Source organism: Cyrtonyx montezumae, unplaced genomic scaffold (assembly GCF_038088225.1).
Source record: "Cyrtonyx montezumae isolate F1298 unplaced genomic scaffold, pur_monq_1.0 scaffold_36, whole genome shotgun sequence".
Taxonomy (NCBI): domain Eukaryota; kingdom Metazoa; phylum Chordata; class Aves; order Galliformes; family Odontophoridae; genus Cyrtonyx; species Cyrtonyx montezumae.
In genome coordinates, this window is record NW_027072041.1 from 1,212,635 (window position 1) to 1,229,831 (window position 17,197).

Here is a 17,197-nt window from a genome sequence, read left to right on the forward strand (position 1 = left end):
AAGCTTCACTTTGGATGGACTGACAGTGAACAGTGTTGATCAATTACAGTGTAATTTCTCCAATGTTCTTCTGCAGTTTGAAAGTTGCAAGTACGTGCTTTGTTCTTCATAACAGGAAATAGCACACTCCCAGGTGAAACTTAAGGCAGTGCAGCTGTATGAAAAACTCAGTGAACTTGAAGAACGTCGGAATCAAATGATTGCTGAGGACAAGAACATGGAATCTCCTCAGGAGGAAAGGGAGAGATTACTAAAGCAGGCAAGAACACAAAATCATACCATTTAGTGGATTCTGAGTCTGCCAGTATATTAAGGGATGATAATATTTGAACACACTCCTCTGTGAGTCTTGTTATTTGGTCTTTACTAGCACAAACCATGTAATTATTTACATGAAGTGAGGACGGGATGTTTCAGGTTCAGCTAAAGCAAAATTGGTGGAGTCAACTTCTCAGCTGGCTGACTTTTTCCATTTCATTGTTTCTGTTGATTTGAAAGCTGATCCTGTCAAACCATACTATAGCGTAACTCCAGACAGTATCGTTTTGAGATAGCATACAGACATGATAATAAAAGAACAATTTTGGTAATTTACAAGGAACTTCACTGTATTATATAGCCTTTCATACATGGATTATTATAGTGAATATTACTAATGAGTATGTCATATAGTTAAGAGCATATTCAGGAAGCAAAGGAGCATTTGGAAGAAATGCATAGATTATGTCAATTTTCTTCAGTGAAGAACTGTTGTGTAATGTGGCAGCAAGTTTTCATATGCCAAATCTATTCTCTGTTGTAATGAATTAAGAATTATTTTTTAGATTTCTCCTTTCTTCATTTGTAGATTTTGTTTTACATCATATTCCAAAGTTGCACTTTTTTTCTTACAGGTTAAAGAAGATAATCAAGAAATAGCAAGCATGGAAAGACAGTGAGTAACTCCATTTTTTTTGTTGCTACACATTGCATTTAGCCCCTAATGAGAAATAATTGAATCTCTCCACATATTTATCTCATGCTGCAACCTCTACTGGTGTTTACCTTCCACAGGGAATATGATACATCCTACTTTCACTAAATAATTTTTTTAGTAATCAACCATTTAGGTCTGCATAAAATATTTTTTATTGTTTCAAAGTGCCTTAAGAACAATAAATTGTTCATAGCACTGACATAAACTTCTTTAAGGTTGAGAAACACATTCATCCCTAAAGAGCTACTCATTGGACACAGGTGTTTAAGTTTTTCTTACACTTTCTAGGGGCATTAAAGTTACAAAGTTGTTTACACAGATTTCAGTTCTAAAGAGTAACTGGGTATTAGTTCATGGTTCTTAGATACTACATCTTCGCCATAAACTCTGGTTAATAATATTTATGATTTTAAGTCTTTTGATATTTTTTGTTTACAGAACATTAAGGCGATACCTTAACTGTTCTAGAAACACATCTGAAATTCTTCTAAGCAATATTACTGATTTTAATGATTGGTTAGTTTTTGATACGTTGACAACTTTTGATTGGCTAACAAGTTATTTAACAGAATTTTTCATAATAAATAGTAACAGAATCACAGAACTGTAGGGGTTGGAAGGGACCTCTAAAGATACAGTCCAACCCCCTGCCACAGCAGCTCCCTAGCCCATGTTGCACAGGTAGGTGTCCAGGTGGGTCTTGAACATCTCCAGAGAAGGAGACTCCACCACCTCTCTGTGCAGCTGTGCCACTGCTCCGTCACTGCACTGTAAAGAAGTTCCCATGCACGTTTGTGCAGAACTTCCTGTGCTTCAGTTTGTGGCCATTTTCCCTCGCCCTATCTCCAAACACTGTAGAGTAGTCCAGCCTCATTGCTTTGCCTTACACGTCTTAGATATTGATAGATGTGGATCAGATCCCCTGGGTCTTCTTTCAAGGCTGAACAGACCCAGGTCTCTCAGCCTGTCCTCATAAGGGAGGTGCTCCATGCCTTTATCACCTTTGTTGCCCTCCAGTGGACTCTTTCTGAGGAGATCCCTGTCTTTTTTTGTACTGGGAAGCCCAGCATTGGACACAGTACTCCAGGTGAGGCCTCACCAGGGCAAAGTAGAGGGGAAGGATCACTTCCATTGACCTGCTGACCACACTCCTTTTAATGTGCCCTGGATCCCATTGGCCTTACTGGCCACCAGGGCACACTGCTGGCTCATGGCCAGCCTTTCATCCACCAGAACACCCAGGTCTCTCTCTACAGAGCTCCTCTCCAGCAGTTCATCCCCCAGCCTGTACTCGTGCATGTGGTTATTCCTCCCTAGGTGCAAGACTCTATACTTGCTCTTTTTAAACCTCCTCTGGTTCCTTTCTGCCCAACTCTCCAGCCTGTCCAGGTCTCACTGAATGGCAGCACAGTATTCTGGCCTGTCAGCCATTCCTCTCAGCTTTGTATCATCAGCAGACTTGAGAACTGAATGTGACAGAGAATTGAATGTGAGAAGTTAAAGAAAAGTTTCTGAAATAGCTTTCTTTCACTTTTTATCTAATACAGTGTTTAATTTGTCAGTTTCTTAGATTTTAGTGAACACATTGATTACTTTTATGTTTTATATGTATATATATATACTTTTATGTTTATAAAAGGTAATTTCAATGTTGATTGCTAATTATATTGCATCTTTTGCAAAGCTGCAAAGCAGCCAGCAGAGGGGCCAGTTGAGTAAGAGAAAGGCCAGTGATGACTCCCCAGAAAACGTTTTAGTTAAAAAGCACAGCAATACTGATAACCTAATATAAATTAGACACATATACCTGATATAATAACAGAAATTCTAATATTATTTTGGTGTTGAGAAAGTAAGTTTTGCTTCTAATACTTCTCTTTATCTTTAGAAAAAATGTAATTTATAAGGCCGTTTTAGCTTTGGATCTCATTATCTGTTTATTAGGCTCACAGAAGTACGGAAGAAAACAAAGCATTTTAAAAAGGTTATTCAGCAACTTAGTATGGACTTGGAGAAGCATCAAGGTAGGATCACTTCACAGTGGTGGTAGGTGATGCAGAGCTGCATCTGGAAAGTATACTATGTCATGACATACCTGCTTGAAACTTTTGTGCTCATGCAAATATTCATTGTTCACCAGCAGAAGATGTATTGGTGACTAGAGCTGCAGACTTCTCTTTTCAGAGAAACTAAAAATGAGAAGCTGAGAAGGCAAGAAATGACAAATAATGCCATGATAGGAGCGTTAATCAAGTTTGATTGATTGGTAAAGTAACCAAATTAATAGTAGTACAGCTTTCTGTTTTTCTATCTCTTTTTTTTAATCAGTGATTGCAGAATTGAGAATGTTGAAATAAATGCCAATATGCAAAACATTGCCTAAAAATTGTGTTAGTTTTGAAGCTTAACACTAGCAAGCACCTGCTGTAATAGGCTATGTTAGATCTGGATTTGTACTAGCACTGAAAGTTATAGTTCTGAAAGAAATAGCTTAGACCTTCAACAGCTGTGGAAGATTCACTTTAAAATGGAAATTGTGCCAATAGGAAACCTTCTCATTGTAGGGAATTATGTTTATATAGATGTTACAAAAATATATGCATATATTTTGAAAAACATTGTAGCAAGTTCTTTAGCTTCTGTAGAATTGATAAATGGATGTGTTTGGGAAATTTCTACTTTATGCATTTTCATTAGCAATCACTGTGAATTTTAACAATGACTTTCTTCAAAGTGAATAAATATTTCTAAAATTGACTGTAAACATACGTTAGATATGTCCACTGTGTTTTGCATTACCACTATGTTAGTATATTACTAATATGTCTACTGTGTTTTCCAGATGTTTCATTATTTTTGTAAATAATTTATAAAGAGTATTTTATTAACATTTCTATTTCCCATTTCTAATTAACAGTGCTGCTCTTATTTTTCCCTGTTCCTTCTCTTGTGCAACTCCTTTTGGTTTCATTTTTTTTTTTTGGAGAAATGCAGACAGTTAGAATTGAATTATTTTTCACATTTTATACTTAGTTTAACATATAGTCATTCATTATTGGTATGTACTTCTTTCAGCTTTCTAGAAAAAAAACTTTCTATTGGAAAACAGGATTTAAAGCACATGTACAAGACAGTACATGCTTTCTGTCAACATATTAAGTAACAGTTGAGATATGAAGAAGAAAACTACTTTGTGATCTTACTTGAAAGAATTTGTGGAGTCAGTTTGTCACTGTATTATGGGAGAAAATAAGTCTGTCCTTCTGAAAATAACAGATGTGCTTAAAATGTAAGGTAGAAAGGGTGACAGGCATTCAGCTGAAGGCACTGCAGCCCATAAACTTCATTCAGGCCTTTATTTGTGGACCAGAAAGAGCTTAGTTTTAGTGCTGGCTTCTGAAAAGGGTGATTTTCTCCTAATAAAAGCCCAAATGGGAAGTGGAGATCTCAGCTAGGTGAAATTGGGACATAGGAGTGTTGGTACACCCTAAAGGGGCTGAGCATCTCCAGATGGGGCTCCATGCAAAGGATGGCATTTTAGTGGGCATGATGTTGGTGGGTTGGTGGTTGGACTTCAAGATGTTCGAAGTCTTTTCGTATAATACTTTTATTCTCAGTTTAAAGCACATCAGTTGCAACATGCAACAAGTACCTATCCTTATTTATCAAAAATCCTAACTTCTAAAAGGTTTTTAAAATTGCACGGAGATTGGTTCATTAGGACAATTATCTTTTTTAATGTAAATGTATAAAATGTATATATTATTAGCCTATTGATGTGACAATATTAAATTACATAGAACAAATTCTGTTGATGACTTTTTTTTTTAATTGACAGTTTTTCCTGCCTAAGGGGATCTGAGACTGAGATTACAATTCAGTTTATTTAATGATTGAGTTATTTTGATGTTACATCTGTTGTAGGCGAGGAAAACTGGAAATACAAGGAGCTGAAGAAGAGAGAAGAAAGTATGGACAGTAAGTTACCTAATATACTTCAGTTAGAACTGATTCCATTAAAATACAGACTTTTTTTTTGGTATTGTTAACAATAAAGCTAGAGCTGAAAATAAGTTATCTCCTGGTCTTTGCATAGAAGTTTGTCATATGTGTCACAACAAGGCAATTGATATCTTAAGGATTGCAACACATTCACAAATTCTTGAAGCATTTTTCAAACCTTTTCCATGAAGTATCAGAGGCCTCATAGAAACACAGCACAGTTGTCTAGTCGGATTCAATTGCACGTTTACAAGAATGACCATTAAAGATTGAAAAGTAGCGAAAGGACATTAAGCAATGAGAATGATGATATCGGATTGATAATAGTCTTACGTCCTTATCAGAGTTTGTTATTTAGTTCAAGCCATTAGAGACTGTAAAGTTACCTGTTTCATTAGTTGGTTGCCTATTTTGGTAGCTTTCAGAAAAACAAAGACCAGGAAGTGCTGGGACAGGCATTCAAAAAAGTGCCAGAAGCACAGGCGATTAAACTCCTTGCCTCCTGAATGGAAATGCTCACCTTAAACCTCATGATGACCATGGTGTTGTTAGGCAGCTATATGTACAGGGAGAAAAAATGTCAGTTTTTCATTCCAGCCCCTTGATATGTTTCAAAGACTGTATCACCTTTTTCAGTAGACTGCTAATCTCAAAGTAGCCTGTTTGAAAATGTACATCTTATCAATATAAAGCTTTAATAGAGAACTACAAGGGCTTATGCTATATGCCTGCAAACAGCAGCCTTCTTTGTCATGTTTGTTGATATGTAGATTTTCTTGAAACTTTCGAAGAGGTGAGGAATCAGGAACTGGAACGAAAGGCTGAAATAGAAGCCAATATTATTGCACTCCTGGAGCACTCAAGTAGGGTAAGTGCACATCCCTCTTCCTGTCGGAAACTAAGCATTTAGAAGCATGGAACAGTAGAATGAATGGATAAAAAAAGATGATGTTTTAAATATTTTTTTCCCAGTAAGTGTCTACATAATAATCTCTTACAATGACCAAACTAGACAAACTGCCACCTACAGTTGTAGTAAAAATATGTATTCTTAATTTAAAATATTTGATTTCTCTTTATTTTTGAGGAAAAGCTTTTTCATGTTAGGTAATATTTGTGATCAGAAAAGAAAAGTACTGTGTGTGCTGTAATGAACATTATTCTGTTCATGGTAAACATTTCAGAATAGAACTACTACAGTGTTTATCTAAATATTTATTTATTTACTTATTTACATATTTATTTATCTAAAGTCTGTACATTTCAGTTCAGAGATATTTTGTCACCAATAACTAGTAAAACTGATAATATTCCAGTTGTGTCTTCGATGAATTTAATTATGTCTGGTATAGCCTGCTATATAGTATTTAATGTAAATAATTTAAAAAATGCTCCCATTTGCAATCTGCCTTTCTTTGCACTTTCAAAACATTTTTCCTGTTAACATTTTTGGTTCCTGTCTTTCTTTTCTTTCTTTTTTTTTGTTACAGCAATCTTTGAGCTGAGTAATGTTTTGATTATATCAACACTTTAATTGTCTCTTGTTTCAATTTAGAACACTATATGTTAGGCAGTAACACCTTCTTTGATGTGGCAACACAGTTTATCCTTAAAACTAAGAAGATAAACTTTGGTTTAATCTTAACTGATCTATCAGTACATATTTTATTGAAAATTGACAGAATGAAAATTCATTGCATTTAAATCGTTCACCTGTTTCAGTCATTGTAGTAGAAAAGCCAAATAATAGGCAGAGCAGTTTTTCAACTGTCCAGTTAACATCTGTAGATTCAAAGATAAAGTGTATTCTTGTTATTGGTAACACACAGAATGTGAACCGTATGAAACAGATTTCATCTGTTACCAATGAAGAGCTGAAGATTATGCAGGAAGACCTCACTTTCAAATCAAATGAAATGCAGAAGTCACAGAACACTGCTAAGTATCTGATTACAGGTATGATCACTAATGGATCTTCAAATTCATTCCTTTAAAAAATAAAAACGACCTAAGTTGTTAACATTAATATTTGTAAGATCAGTGATTTGTAAATATTGTGAAACCCTTTGTCAGGTTGAGAAATTTAAGCTCAAGTAAGCAACAGATTATTTATGTTTCTTAAAAGTATTTTGCTCATTCTTATCTATAAATTATCAGCTTGCTTGCTCAAGTGTATGTTAAACAGATATTTAATTATTTTGCATAAAATTGCATAAGCTAGAAGTTCAGTTTTATTAATATTCACCTTGGAATAATTTTCTTCACGATCTTCAAACATTTTTTAAATCATCTAGCCATGTATTATTTGTAAATGTAGTTCTCAGTAGCAGTTAGATACAGGCTGTGTCTTTCTAATTCTAATCACCTAGTATGTCCCAGGGGAGAATTAACTGACAACAATGGCGAATACCTCAAATTCACATTCTCAGGCTTTGAGAATATTCTTTTTTTACTTCATTTTGTAAATACTCCAGCACTTAAAATTTAGGAATTTTCAGGACCTTACCAGTAGTTTCAAAAATCAGACAGTAGTTTGCTTTAATATCTGCAGTAGGTACCTATTTATTTCTTTATTAATTCTGATTAGAGTGGAATTGTTCTCATAATTGTAGTCCTTTGCCAGTAACATTATTGGTTCAGCAAGTGTTATGGTTTTCCTTGTTTGTTTGGCTGAAAGGAAGGGGCAGGAATGAAGAACCATAAATCTTTTTGTTAGAAGGCTATTACACGCTCTACTTTGTAGTAATTTTCAAAATAGGAGCCTGTGTTGTAACTGCAAAGCAGAAGTTTGTAAAGTTGTTATTCAGAAAATATGACAGAAATTGATTATTCTGTTGTGCATTTGAACATTCAGCATTCACTTATCTGCAAATATGCACTTCGTGGTTCCAGCTTAGTTTGAAAAACTTAGCCAGGCAGTACAGCTTCTAATATGATTTTGTTCTTTCATGTAAGCAGCAATTCTTATATTTTACAATATAAGGAAGCACAAGCAGTGTAGAAGAAATTATTGAAGAACATAGTTCATTCTTTGCAAGGAGAGAAAAGAAAGCTGCAGTACATAATTTTCAGCAGATAATTTAAACAATTTAGAAGTTAAGTTCTGAACACAAGCAGTCACAGATACTATAATAAGCAACTTCAGATTCTGTAAAAAATACAGTGATTATTCAATTTGCATAACTTTAGTTCTTCTCAGTCCCTGAATTACAGCACATTCATCCTCAGGATTATTTTGTTGTTAAAACCTAGATTTTCGTGCCATAGCAAAGATATAAAAAGTCCATCAGCAGAGCCATTAAAAAAAAAAAAAGCAAGAAAGGAAACCATGAAGAGTAAACAAAAGTGCTGATGGCATAGTTTCCCAAAAACATTTCCCTGGGTCACAGTAGTTTGCTCTCAGAGTTTGCTACTGTGTACACACTGCCTGCGAGATGCTGCAACTGAGTGGCGTATCAGAAGGAACTGGGCTGCATCCTCTTCCTGTCTCTTCCCCTAGAGAAGTTTTGAGTTTTTTTAAGTCCGGTGTTTTGTTTTGTTTTCACTGAGGCTGCTGCTAGATAAGGGTAAAATTCACCCCCACTACTTTCTTCTCCTTTCTCCAGAAGCTGTGAGTGGGTAGGATTGGCCCATTGCTGCCTCACCGCAGATTTGTCACTACATAGACAGAACAGGATAACAGCCCTTTCAGGCATTTTGGCATGTGTGATGTTATTACTGTTTACATATGAAATAAATTTCATTAAGTCAACTGTGTGTAATTCTTAAGAAATAAAACATTAGTATTAGTTCAACTATACTGAAAGTGTTGTGATTAGATCTGAGTATTTAAAATCTAAAGATACTTTGCAGCTTTTTCCCTCTAATTTGAATTCTTTATGTACTTCTATTTTTTAGTGTTTCTAATGCTAAAGCTCTTGTTTATTGAGGTTCTTAAGCATTTGTTTTTAAACCACCAGTGCCATAGAAACAAGAGAAATAGTGAGGTGGTCTGTTCAATTTTGCTTTAGGTTCTGGCACCACAAAGTGTAGGCATTTATAAAACATTCTAGAAAGTGTTTTCTTAATTCCTTTATGTTTGAAGGATGCATAAACATTGAATCAAAGACAACCAAAGCAGTTCCAACCCTTTTATTTTTAAATTCTTCATTTTGCCAGAATGGAACCTTTTAGAATCTATATAAATGCCTTTTGCACGTAAAGGACTCTTTCGCTTTTACCTTATGGACATATGTTCCTCTGGGTATTTGCATGCTCAACACAAAAACCTTGGCTTGCATTTTTTTGTAATTCATATTTTATTCATATTATTCATTTAATTTATTATTGTGAGCAGAAAATTTGAATCCAATATTTCCACACTAAAGAAATGCATGTATGGCATAAGTACAGAGGAGGAGAAATGAATACCAAAATCTTGTTAAATTAAAACTTTGGAGAGGTGATATTTTCCCAAATAATTCTGCTATAAGGAAAACATACCTGCAGTTTCTGGAAAGGTGATCTCTTCCTCTCTCACACATGCACATCCACTTAGTTCTGCTGTGGAGATTCTGCTGTGGAGATTCAGATCACTGCTGTGATTAAGCCAGGAGAAAAATATTCCTACTCTTTTCCTATCAGATCAGCACAAAGCTGGATGTGAGAGCATGATGCTTTGTCTGTGCTGGGAGAAGTTTCTTTGTGCTACCTCATCCCATCCAATAGCTCACTTTGCCTGATGTTTTAGAATGCAGAAAGCATTATTTGTCTCAGTGCTCTGAGTTAGACTCAGCTCTGACATGTAAGACTACATAGCCATGTCTAGAAAGGTTTGGGACTGTAAGGAAAACACAAGAATGAGAAGGCAGACAGCTGTCCAGAACAAATCTACCCCTATCTAGTCTTTCCATATTCCTAGCTCCTTTTGTTACCCGTATTCCTATTTTTCCTTTCTATCAATTGTCAGAAATAAATGCTGTATGTTATCTCCCATGCTCAATGTAAGCTCTGACAATTCTTATTTCTGTGGAGAAATGGAAGTTTTCCTTTGCAGAGTCAATGTTCAAATAAAAACTGGCAATTTAATCTCATAAAATGAAGTCTTACCATATAAAAACAAGAAAAAGTAATATCAGAGTACAATACTAACATAAACAGACCTTTAAAATTGCATCATTATAGCCAGCTTTTGGTAAGGTATTGCCACTGCTTTAAAACTTATTGACAGATGCTTTAAGCAACTTTAAAATAGAAATACCACACTATGATACAGAAGATCACTGTATTTCCATTATTCTTCACTTATGGAATGTGATACAGTAGTTAGTAGTTTGGAATACAGAATGATTGTGAAGATTGAATTTTCTAATTTCATTCACATTTCTATACTTGTTGAGGTCAGAGAGATATTCAGGAGCTGTTTATATTGCTTCCATAAAAAGTCACTAGTGATTATGTATCTGATGTTCTAGAAAGTCAAAAGCTGCAGATGGACCTGCAGAAGATGGAACTTTTGGAGGGCAAGATGACTGATGAACTGGTTTCACTTAAAGAGAAAATTGAACAAACCACAGCAGAGTTGGAGGTTTATAAAGATTTGCCAGCTCTGAAAGCATCAGGAGAAGAGAAGAAAAAGGTAATAATAGGAGTGAAGATTGGAATAATACAGAATACATGGGGATTTTTTGTTTTTAAGCACCTAGAAAACTGGATTCCAGACTTATTAACTGGGTATATGTGGCAGGCTGTGAGCTGGATACCTTCTGATAACTTCCTTCCCACAGAACCTCCCTTTTATTTTACTGATTCTTCTTATCTTCTCTGCTGTAACTTACGAATATCTGTAAGCTTGAATTTTTCAATCTAAGCAAAACTCACACACACACAAAAAATAGAATATAATTATGTTGTCCTTGATTTACTTGAAAACAAACTCCATGTGGAGCAGTTCCTATTTTACTGGTGATAAATTTTCTATGAATTCTTAAAATCGATGTTCATTCTTGTCCAGATTCAGTACAGTCTAGGCTTGCAGCCTGTTCATAACTATTAAATATTATCATTGTTTACAGAAATGTAATATAAAAAAAAAATTGTCTTTAGGCCAAAACAAATGAATTCATCAATTCATCTGTTTGTATTTCTTTTTCAACCAGAGACTACAGGATGACAAGGAAAAATTAACAAAACTTAGCCATGGTTTCAAGAAAATAATGGAAATCTTGAATGCAGAATATGAAACCCTAAAGAGAGAGCTGCAGGAGAATGAGACGTTTTCTCAGGTACAGCACAGGCTGCAAATAATCCCTGCTTTTGTTTCTATGCTAGTTAGTTTCACTTCCTACTTCCTCATACACATGAAGCACTGAATCAGTTTATTCCTTCTCAGGATGATTTCAAAGTATGCACGGTAAATGCATATCCAAATTTTCTGGTTTTAAGCAGAAATTAATACTGTGACAATAAATTTACTGTAAACTTTAGATTTCAAAATTACTAAGCGCAAGTCTTTCTGAGCTTAAAAGTTGTGAATACTTTAAGTATTGTCATTAGTCTTGCTCAGAATTCTCTACCTCCCATTGTTTGAGAAGTTTTGAGAACTCTTTTAGGAAGAAAGTAAAAAGAAAGGAAAAAAAATTCCGTTAGTTAGATCAGATCACTTTCCTTTTTGAAGTTAATGCTGATAAGTTTTTTCTTTGCAATCTATACTGTTATTTTACTTTTTATTTTTGTTATCCTTGTGCTTCTGGCAGTATGCTGAGCTTTTAGGGTTTCTTTGGACTTCCTTAAGTCCAAGTAACTTCAATATATGTATACGTTTCAGAAGTGAATCAAGAAGGGAGCTGTTTTCAAACTTGTGTGCAGCTTTGATTCTCCCATTATAAGCTGTCATTAATTCTTATCATCTTGGCAAGAGACCTTTACTGGTATACTGGCATGGATGCACAGAAAGGAAATGGATGACCTCAAAATAACATGAAGAATGGGATTTGATTATTTTCTCTCAGTTTTCTCAGTTTTATTGTTTTAGGCTGTTGAGAACTTGCTTTGTGAGTCCTAAGTAAGTAAAAACTTCATGGATCAGACAAGTGAAGACATGAAGGTGGCTCCAAACAAGAAGATTCACATTACACAAATAGCATGTGTTTATTGTGATGATGATACAAATCTCAAAAGTTATATATGAAAGTCTGCAAAACTTTAGAATATCATGCTTTTAATGCCAAAATCAGATTTCAGACACTTGATAGCTTTGAGATACTTTTTGCATTGTGATGCCAAAAAGAGGTATATAAAAAATGGTAATTGTACATTATTTTTTCAGTTCATTAAGCTGCAGCAGTTCATTTCAGCGCAGAAGGGATTTGTTCCTTTGCTTTTTACGTTATACCTGTGAATGTCACAAGGACAAGGGTATAAACTGAAAGCAGCTGATTTGTTGATGTGCATCAAGTATTTAAAAGCGCAGTTACTGTTTATATATTTGGAGGCTTTGAGTAATTTTGCAAACAGTGTTAAGTTCTGACCTTCAAGGAATAGCTGCAGAGATGTGCTGAATATTTTCTCTGTGTGTCACATGGTATTTTAAACTTAGTCTTCGATCCTAGCTGTGTTGTAGGTGGGTACATTACAAAGGTACATTACAAAGGTGCAGTAAAGACTGTTAGTCAGAAATACCATGCAAATAAATGTCATGGGTGCTGTGAACAAGCGCACTAGATTACCAGTTCTTCACTACAGAATTTATTTGAGTGAGAGAGCAATTATTTTGTATCTTCTAGCTTAAGAATAAGCTTTTAAGTAAAATGTAGCAATAGTTTCCTAAATTATTGCTGTAATTTCCACTGAAGTGCAAGTTTAGTCTCAGTACGATTTTCAGTTTTTGTATTTAGAAATAACATGCGTATCTTGAAACGCAGAATCTTGAACAGTAGCATCAGAAAAACAAATATTATAAAATTGTATTGTAAGGAAGCAGCCATCGATATAATGTCCACATTAGTTTCCTGTTGATACTGAATGTATTGAAGAAGTGCCAGCAGTTAACCCACACTCCTACAATCTTCTCCTTGCAGCTCTGTTCTTATCACAGCTTCTGGCATCAGACAGGAAACTTAACTGTGGAAGAAAGGAAGTTTCTTCCCTGTAGCTCAAAGACCAAGACGGTGTCAGGAAATATTGTATCTCTGTGATTTTAGATCTTACTGATTATAAGACAAGATCATTTTAATTATACAAAGTATGACAATTAATATCTCTCTGGAGTGTTCATCTTACCTCAAACTTACATTTATCTGTATGACTACAGTCTCAAGTTCTCAGTCTGACTTTTTTTTTCCCAGGTACTATTGAAGTTATATGCAGTGTTTTCACATAAACACTGAAAACATGCATGTATGAGGTGCTAAATTATATACAGATTACTCATTGACAGCCTAAAAATCATTTTGCAATTGGGTTAGTTTGTTTGGTTTGGTTTTCTTGTTTTGTGAAGTAACTTTGATCTTATCAGTTGATAGACCACAAAGTATTGAAGCATTTTTGACTGATTCTTTGTGTAAGGTAGATGTGTAATTATTTTCATTTTTGGCTCGTTTTTGTTTTCAGCTTACGAACTTGGAGAGGAAGTGGCAGCACCTAGAGCAAAATAACTTCATGATGAAGGAATGTATCCTTTTATTCAAGAAATACAGCGAAATTCTCACACTGTAGTAGTTGAGGAAGAAATCTGTTTCCTCTAGCGAAATAGGACAGGACAGAATGGGGAGCAGGAGACAGAGAAGGGCGGGAAAGGCTGTGCTCTGCAAATATGTGGTAATATAGCAGCTATTGTATATATCAAAATCTGTGTGTGTTGCCTGAAACTTTAATGTGTCCTAAATTTCAAGATGCATCTTGCTAACCTACCTTTTCCTGTAGGGTCAATTTTGGCATCAGGTTTCATATAAAGATCATTTTTACATTGGTGCAATCTGAATTCATCATTCAAATGTATTTCTGTTTTAAAATGTATATGTCACGGTAAATGATGAAAAGTAAACAACAGATTTGATGCAATTTAAATATTTCTTATTATATAATAAGAGGAAATGTGCAGTAGAGTGAAAAAGTAAGACAAAAGTGATACGATATGACAATGAGATATGCCTTAGCTGCAAAATGGGCTCAGGTGGGAGAGCCATAGTGTTCCTAGATCATTACACGATGTTCATTAGAGGTGCATTCCACTGTCCCTGACTAATCCTCCATTCAAGAGCTTCCAAAGCACCAGTAAACTCTTATTTGCTGCAAGTGACTTTCACATGACAGCTTTGTAAATAAGCAAAAGCAGCAAAGTTGTTTAATATTTGGAGCTGATAGTTCCTGTCTTGCAGTACTTCCCATGGTTATTGTAGAGGTCTGAGAAGGGCATGGTTAGGCTTTATATTCACTGTAGTAAATTCCCTTTTTAAAAAATTACTTAGAAAAAAAAATCTCAAAGATTTACATCATTGTTGTTATATGTTTATTGTAAAAAATTGACAGTAGAAATGGGCTATCTGGACATCCAGCACTGTGCTTTAGGAAATGGATACTGCTACACACCAGAGAAAACATAAGAAACAAACTTATTCCAGGCAATTATATAACAGTCCAGGGATCACCAAAATAAATAAATAAATAAAATAAGATCTGTATACAGTCTTGGTTTTTCATATATCAAATATCCCATTTCTTATATCTGATAAGTGCTCTAATTAGTATTTATTGGACAAAAATGTATTTTATTCTCTACATACAGTGAATTTATTATATATCTGCATATTTTGCTTTTTAAATTCTTTAAGAGTATATGTGGAAAAATGCACTTTTCAGTAATATAGCGGCTGAAAGCTAGTAGAATTACTTAATTTGAGTGAAAAAATAAATTCCTTTTAGTTGAAAAACAGCTGGTAGTAGGTGGTTTGTTGTACTCATCAATGAAGACCAAACACTAATGGCTTTGGCTTTTCAGGTTCCTGCCAGAAGATTAGCTACCTTATCGTTACAGGTATCTCTGACCTCAGGGCATCCTCTGTTCTTTGAGATAGGAGTAGGTGAATGTATACAGACCTTTCCTAGGCTCACAGAATGATAATCTGTTTTTTAGTGATGTGAAGATTTCTGATGAACTGCAGCTCACCTCTGCATGGCCATGGTCCCTCCTTAGCAGATCATAGGACTCACCAGAAGAGTCTGCCAGTATTAACAAAATAGAGTTGGAACCCTTCCCCCTGTGGAGGAAGCTATGCAGAAATATTTTGTTAAGGCAAAAAAATGTTGATCCTATTATATTCTAAAAAGAAGAAAAGCTTTAAAAGAAACTAAGAGAAAAAAAAACTGTGCAGGATATTAAAAGCTCTTCCTAATGTGCTGTAATGTATTACCTACCTGTGCAAGAGCTTACACAGAGTTGCAGATCTGCTTCAGCTACTGTTTTCTTGGACTGGGGTTTTTCTGGCCACTGATTTGAAGTGCCAAAACACATAGCTTTAAATAGCCAGGAGCCTTGGAATGGTTTTGTTTGCAGCATAACAATGGGCAGAGTCTTCCACTTGAAACCTATTGCCTATGTATACGAAAACAAAATCAATCAACTTGGTTATGTAATCTCTTTTTTTATCATGTTTGGTACAAGATGGCAGCTAGTAAATTGGTGCAAGCCTTTTACATCTAGTTAGAGTTTTTTCCACTACTTGCAACTCTTGATAGTTTTTGCAGAAGGAAACTTACTATATTATGTTTCCTTTATGATCTCTAATTAATGCTAATATTTATACTGGCAGCTTGTTTCCTTAATTCTTTTAATCAGTCATAGCAACAAAAAGTCAGGAGAGTGACTACCAGCCAGTAAGGAAGAACGTGAGAAAGCTGGTCACAGAATACAACAAAGCACTCATAGAAGCTTTACAGAACACCAAGAGCTGAACTCTGGCACTTCCTTCCTGACCCAGTGGACCAACAATGAGTGATGTGCATGGGCAGCACGAAGAGATGGACTGCTGAGCTCATTAGCTCACCACTACTGCGATACCTGTTCTTAAAAAATATTTTTCTAACTTCATAGAACTGCTCGGTTTTATTCGTTCTCCTCTTTTTGCAACCTTTGAAAGTATTCAGGAATAAGCTTCCAGGTTTTAGAAACTAAAAAGGAAATGCTGCATAATAACTATGAAGTCACCATAATATTTTAGCGAGGCCTGTTGTGGGATTGTATCTCAGATGTGAAGCCTCAGACTGCTTTACACAAGAGATGTGTAATTGTCTTTCATATCAGCATATCTTCCCTATTGATATAGCAGTTTATAACAAATAAAGGAAGCATCTAAGGACAGCAGCCTCCTCTTAAGTCGGAGTTGTTACATGTTTTAAAGATTTACAAAAAAAGCGAATGTTCTTTAAAAATCTGCCTGCAGTTTTTCATTTCCCTCTCAAGAACTGATTCACTTGTAAGGTGTGTCTTTATTACATCTGTAATGTAAGGGCATAAATGTGGTAAAATGTAGCAAAATGCAGTTAGTGTTAACCTTGTGCAGAGCATTTCAATTCTGTGCTGTTCACCAGTAAAGGAAGTATTTTCTCCATATTTTTCTTCAGGTTTCAGGCTGCAGTGTCATATGTAAACTCAGTTTCTAGAAAAATACACTTAACAGAGGCTCAACATAGAACAAAATCAGGACTGATCCTGAAATAACGTACTTTATGATACATAAAAGTCAGAAAACACCAAGCAAAATTTCCATGTGTGTACTTCCCTCACATTCTACCCGTAACATAGTTTTAAACTACTAACTGATTATTTCCTCTACTCTGTGCATTGTAAAATAGTGCTGAGCAAAGAAAAGAAGGTGGAGTTGAGTATAGATGTGAATCCCAGACAGACAGTAATCTCATTAAAAATATTTCAAACAAAAAGAGGGGGCTATGTTACTACTGTTTGAAGAGTTCTCCTAAAAAAGAAGTACACTTCTTTTGTGTGCTTCACTTTATAGAAGTGGAGCAGGCAGTGCTCTATTAAAATAGAAGTGTTCTTTTGTCTTTCACTCTTTTCAGTCTGCAATTGCCATTTTGAGTATATGGGAGAAGTATGTAAAACAAACATGCTGATGATTCTTGCAGAGAACACTGTATTTCCAAATTCAGCTTGGTAAATGCTGTTGCTCTAAATTTATGTCTGCATAATATTTAGATATAATGGAACAGGATTTCTATAAACTA

General features: G+C 35.0%; 1 protein-coding gene across 1 annotated transcript in view; it reads left to right on the plus strand.

Annotated features, from left to right (window-relative positions):
- The window catches only part of IFT74 (intraflagellar transport 74), a 31,548-nt gene extending 14,690 nt beyond the window's left edge, over positions 1 to 16,858 (plus strand). Inside the window, exons 10-19 of the mRNA XM_065745509.1 lie at positions 116 to 259; positions 894 to 934; positions 2,921 to 3,000; positions 4,901 to 4,954; positions 5,749 to 5,846; positions 6,808 to 6,934; positions 10,432 to 10,595; positions 11,116 to 11,241; positions 13,568 to 13,628; positions 15,792 to 16,858. Of these exons, the coding sequence (XP_065601581.1) occupies positions 116 to 259; positions 894 to 934; positions 2,921 to 3,000; positions 4,901 to 4,954; positions 5,749 to 5,846; positions 6,808 to 6,934; positions 10,432 to 10,595; positions 11,116 to 11,241; positions 13,568 to 13,628; positions 15,792 to 15,907 (1,011 nt within the window). The 3' untranslated portion in view covers positions 15,908 to 16,858. The remainder of the gene's footprint in view (positions 1 to 115; positions 260 to 893; positions 935 to 2,920; positions 3,001 to 4,900; positions 4,955 to 5,748; positions 5,847 to 6,807; positions 6,935 to 10,431; positions 10,596 to 11,115; positions 11,242 to 13,567; positions 13,629 to 15,791) is intronic.
- The last annotated feature ends 339 nt before the right edge of the window (positions 16,859 to 17,197 follow it).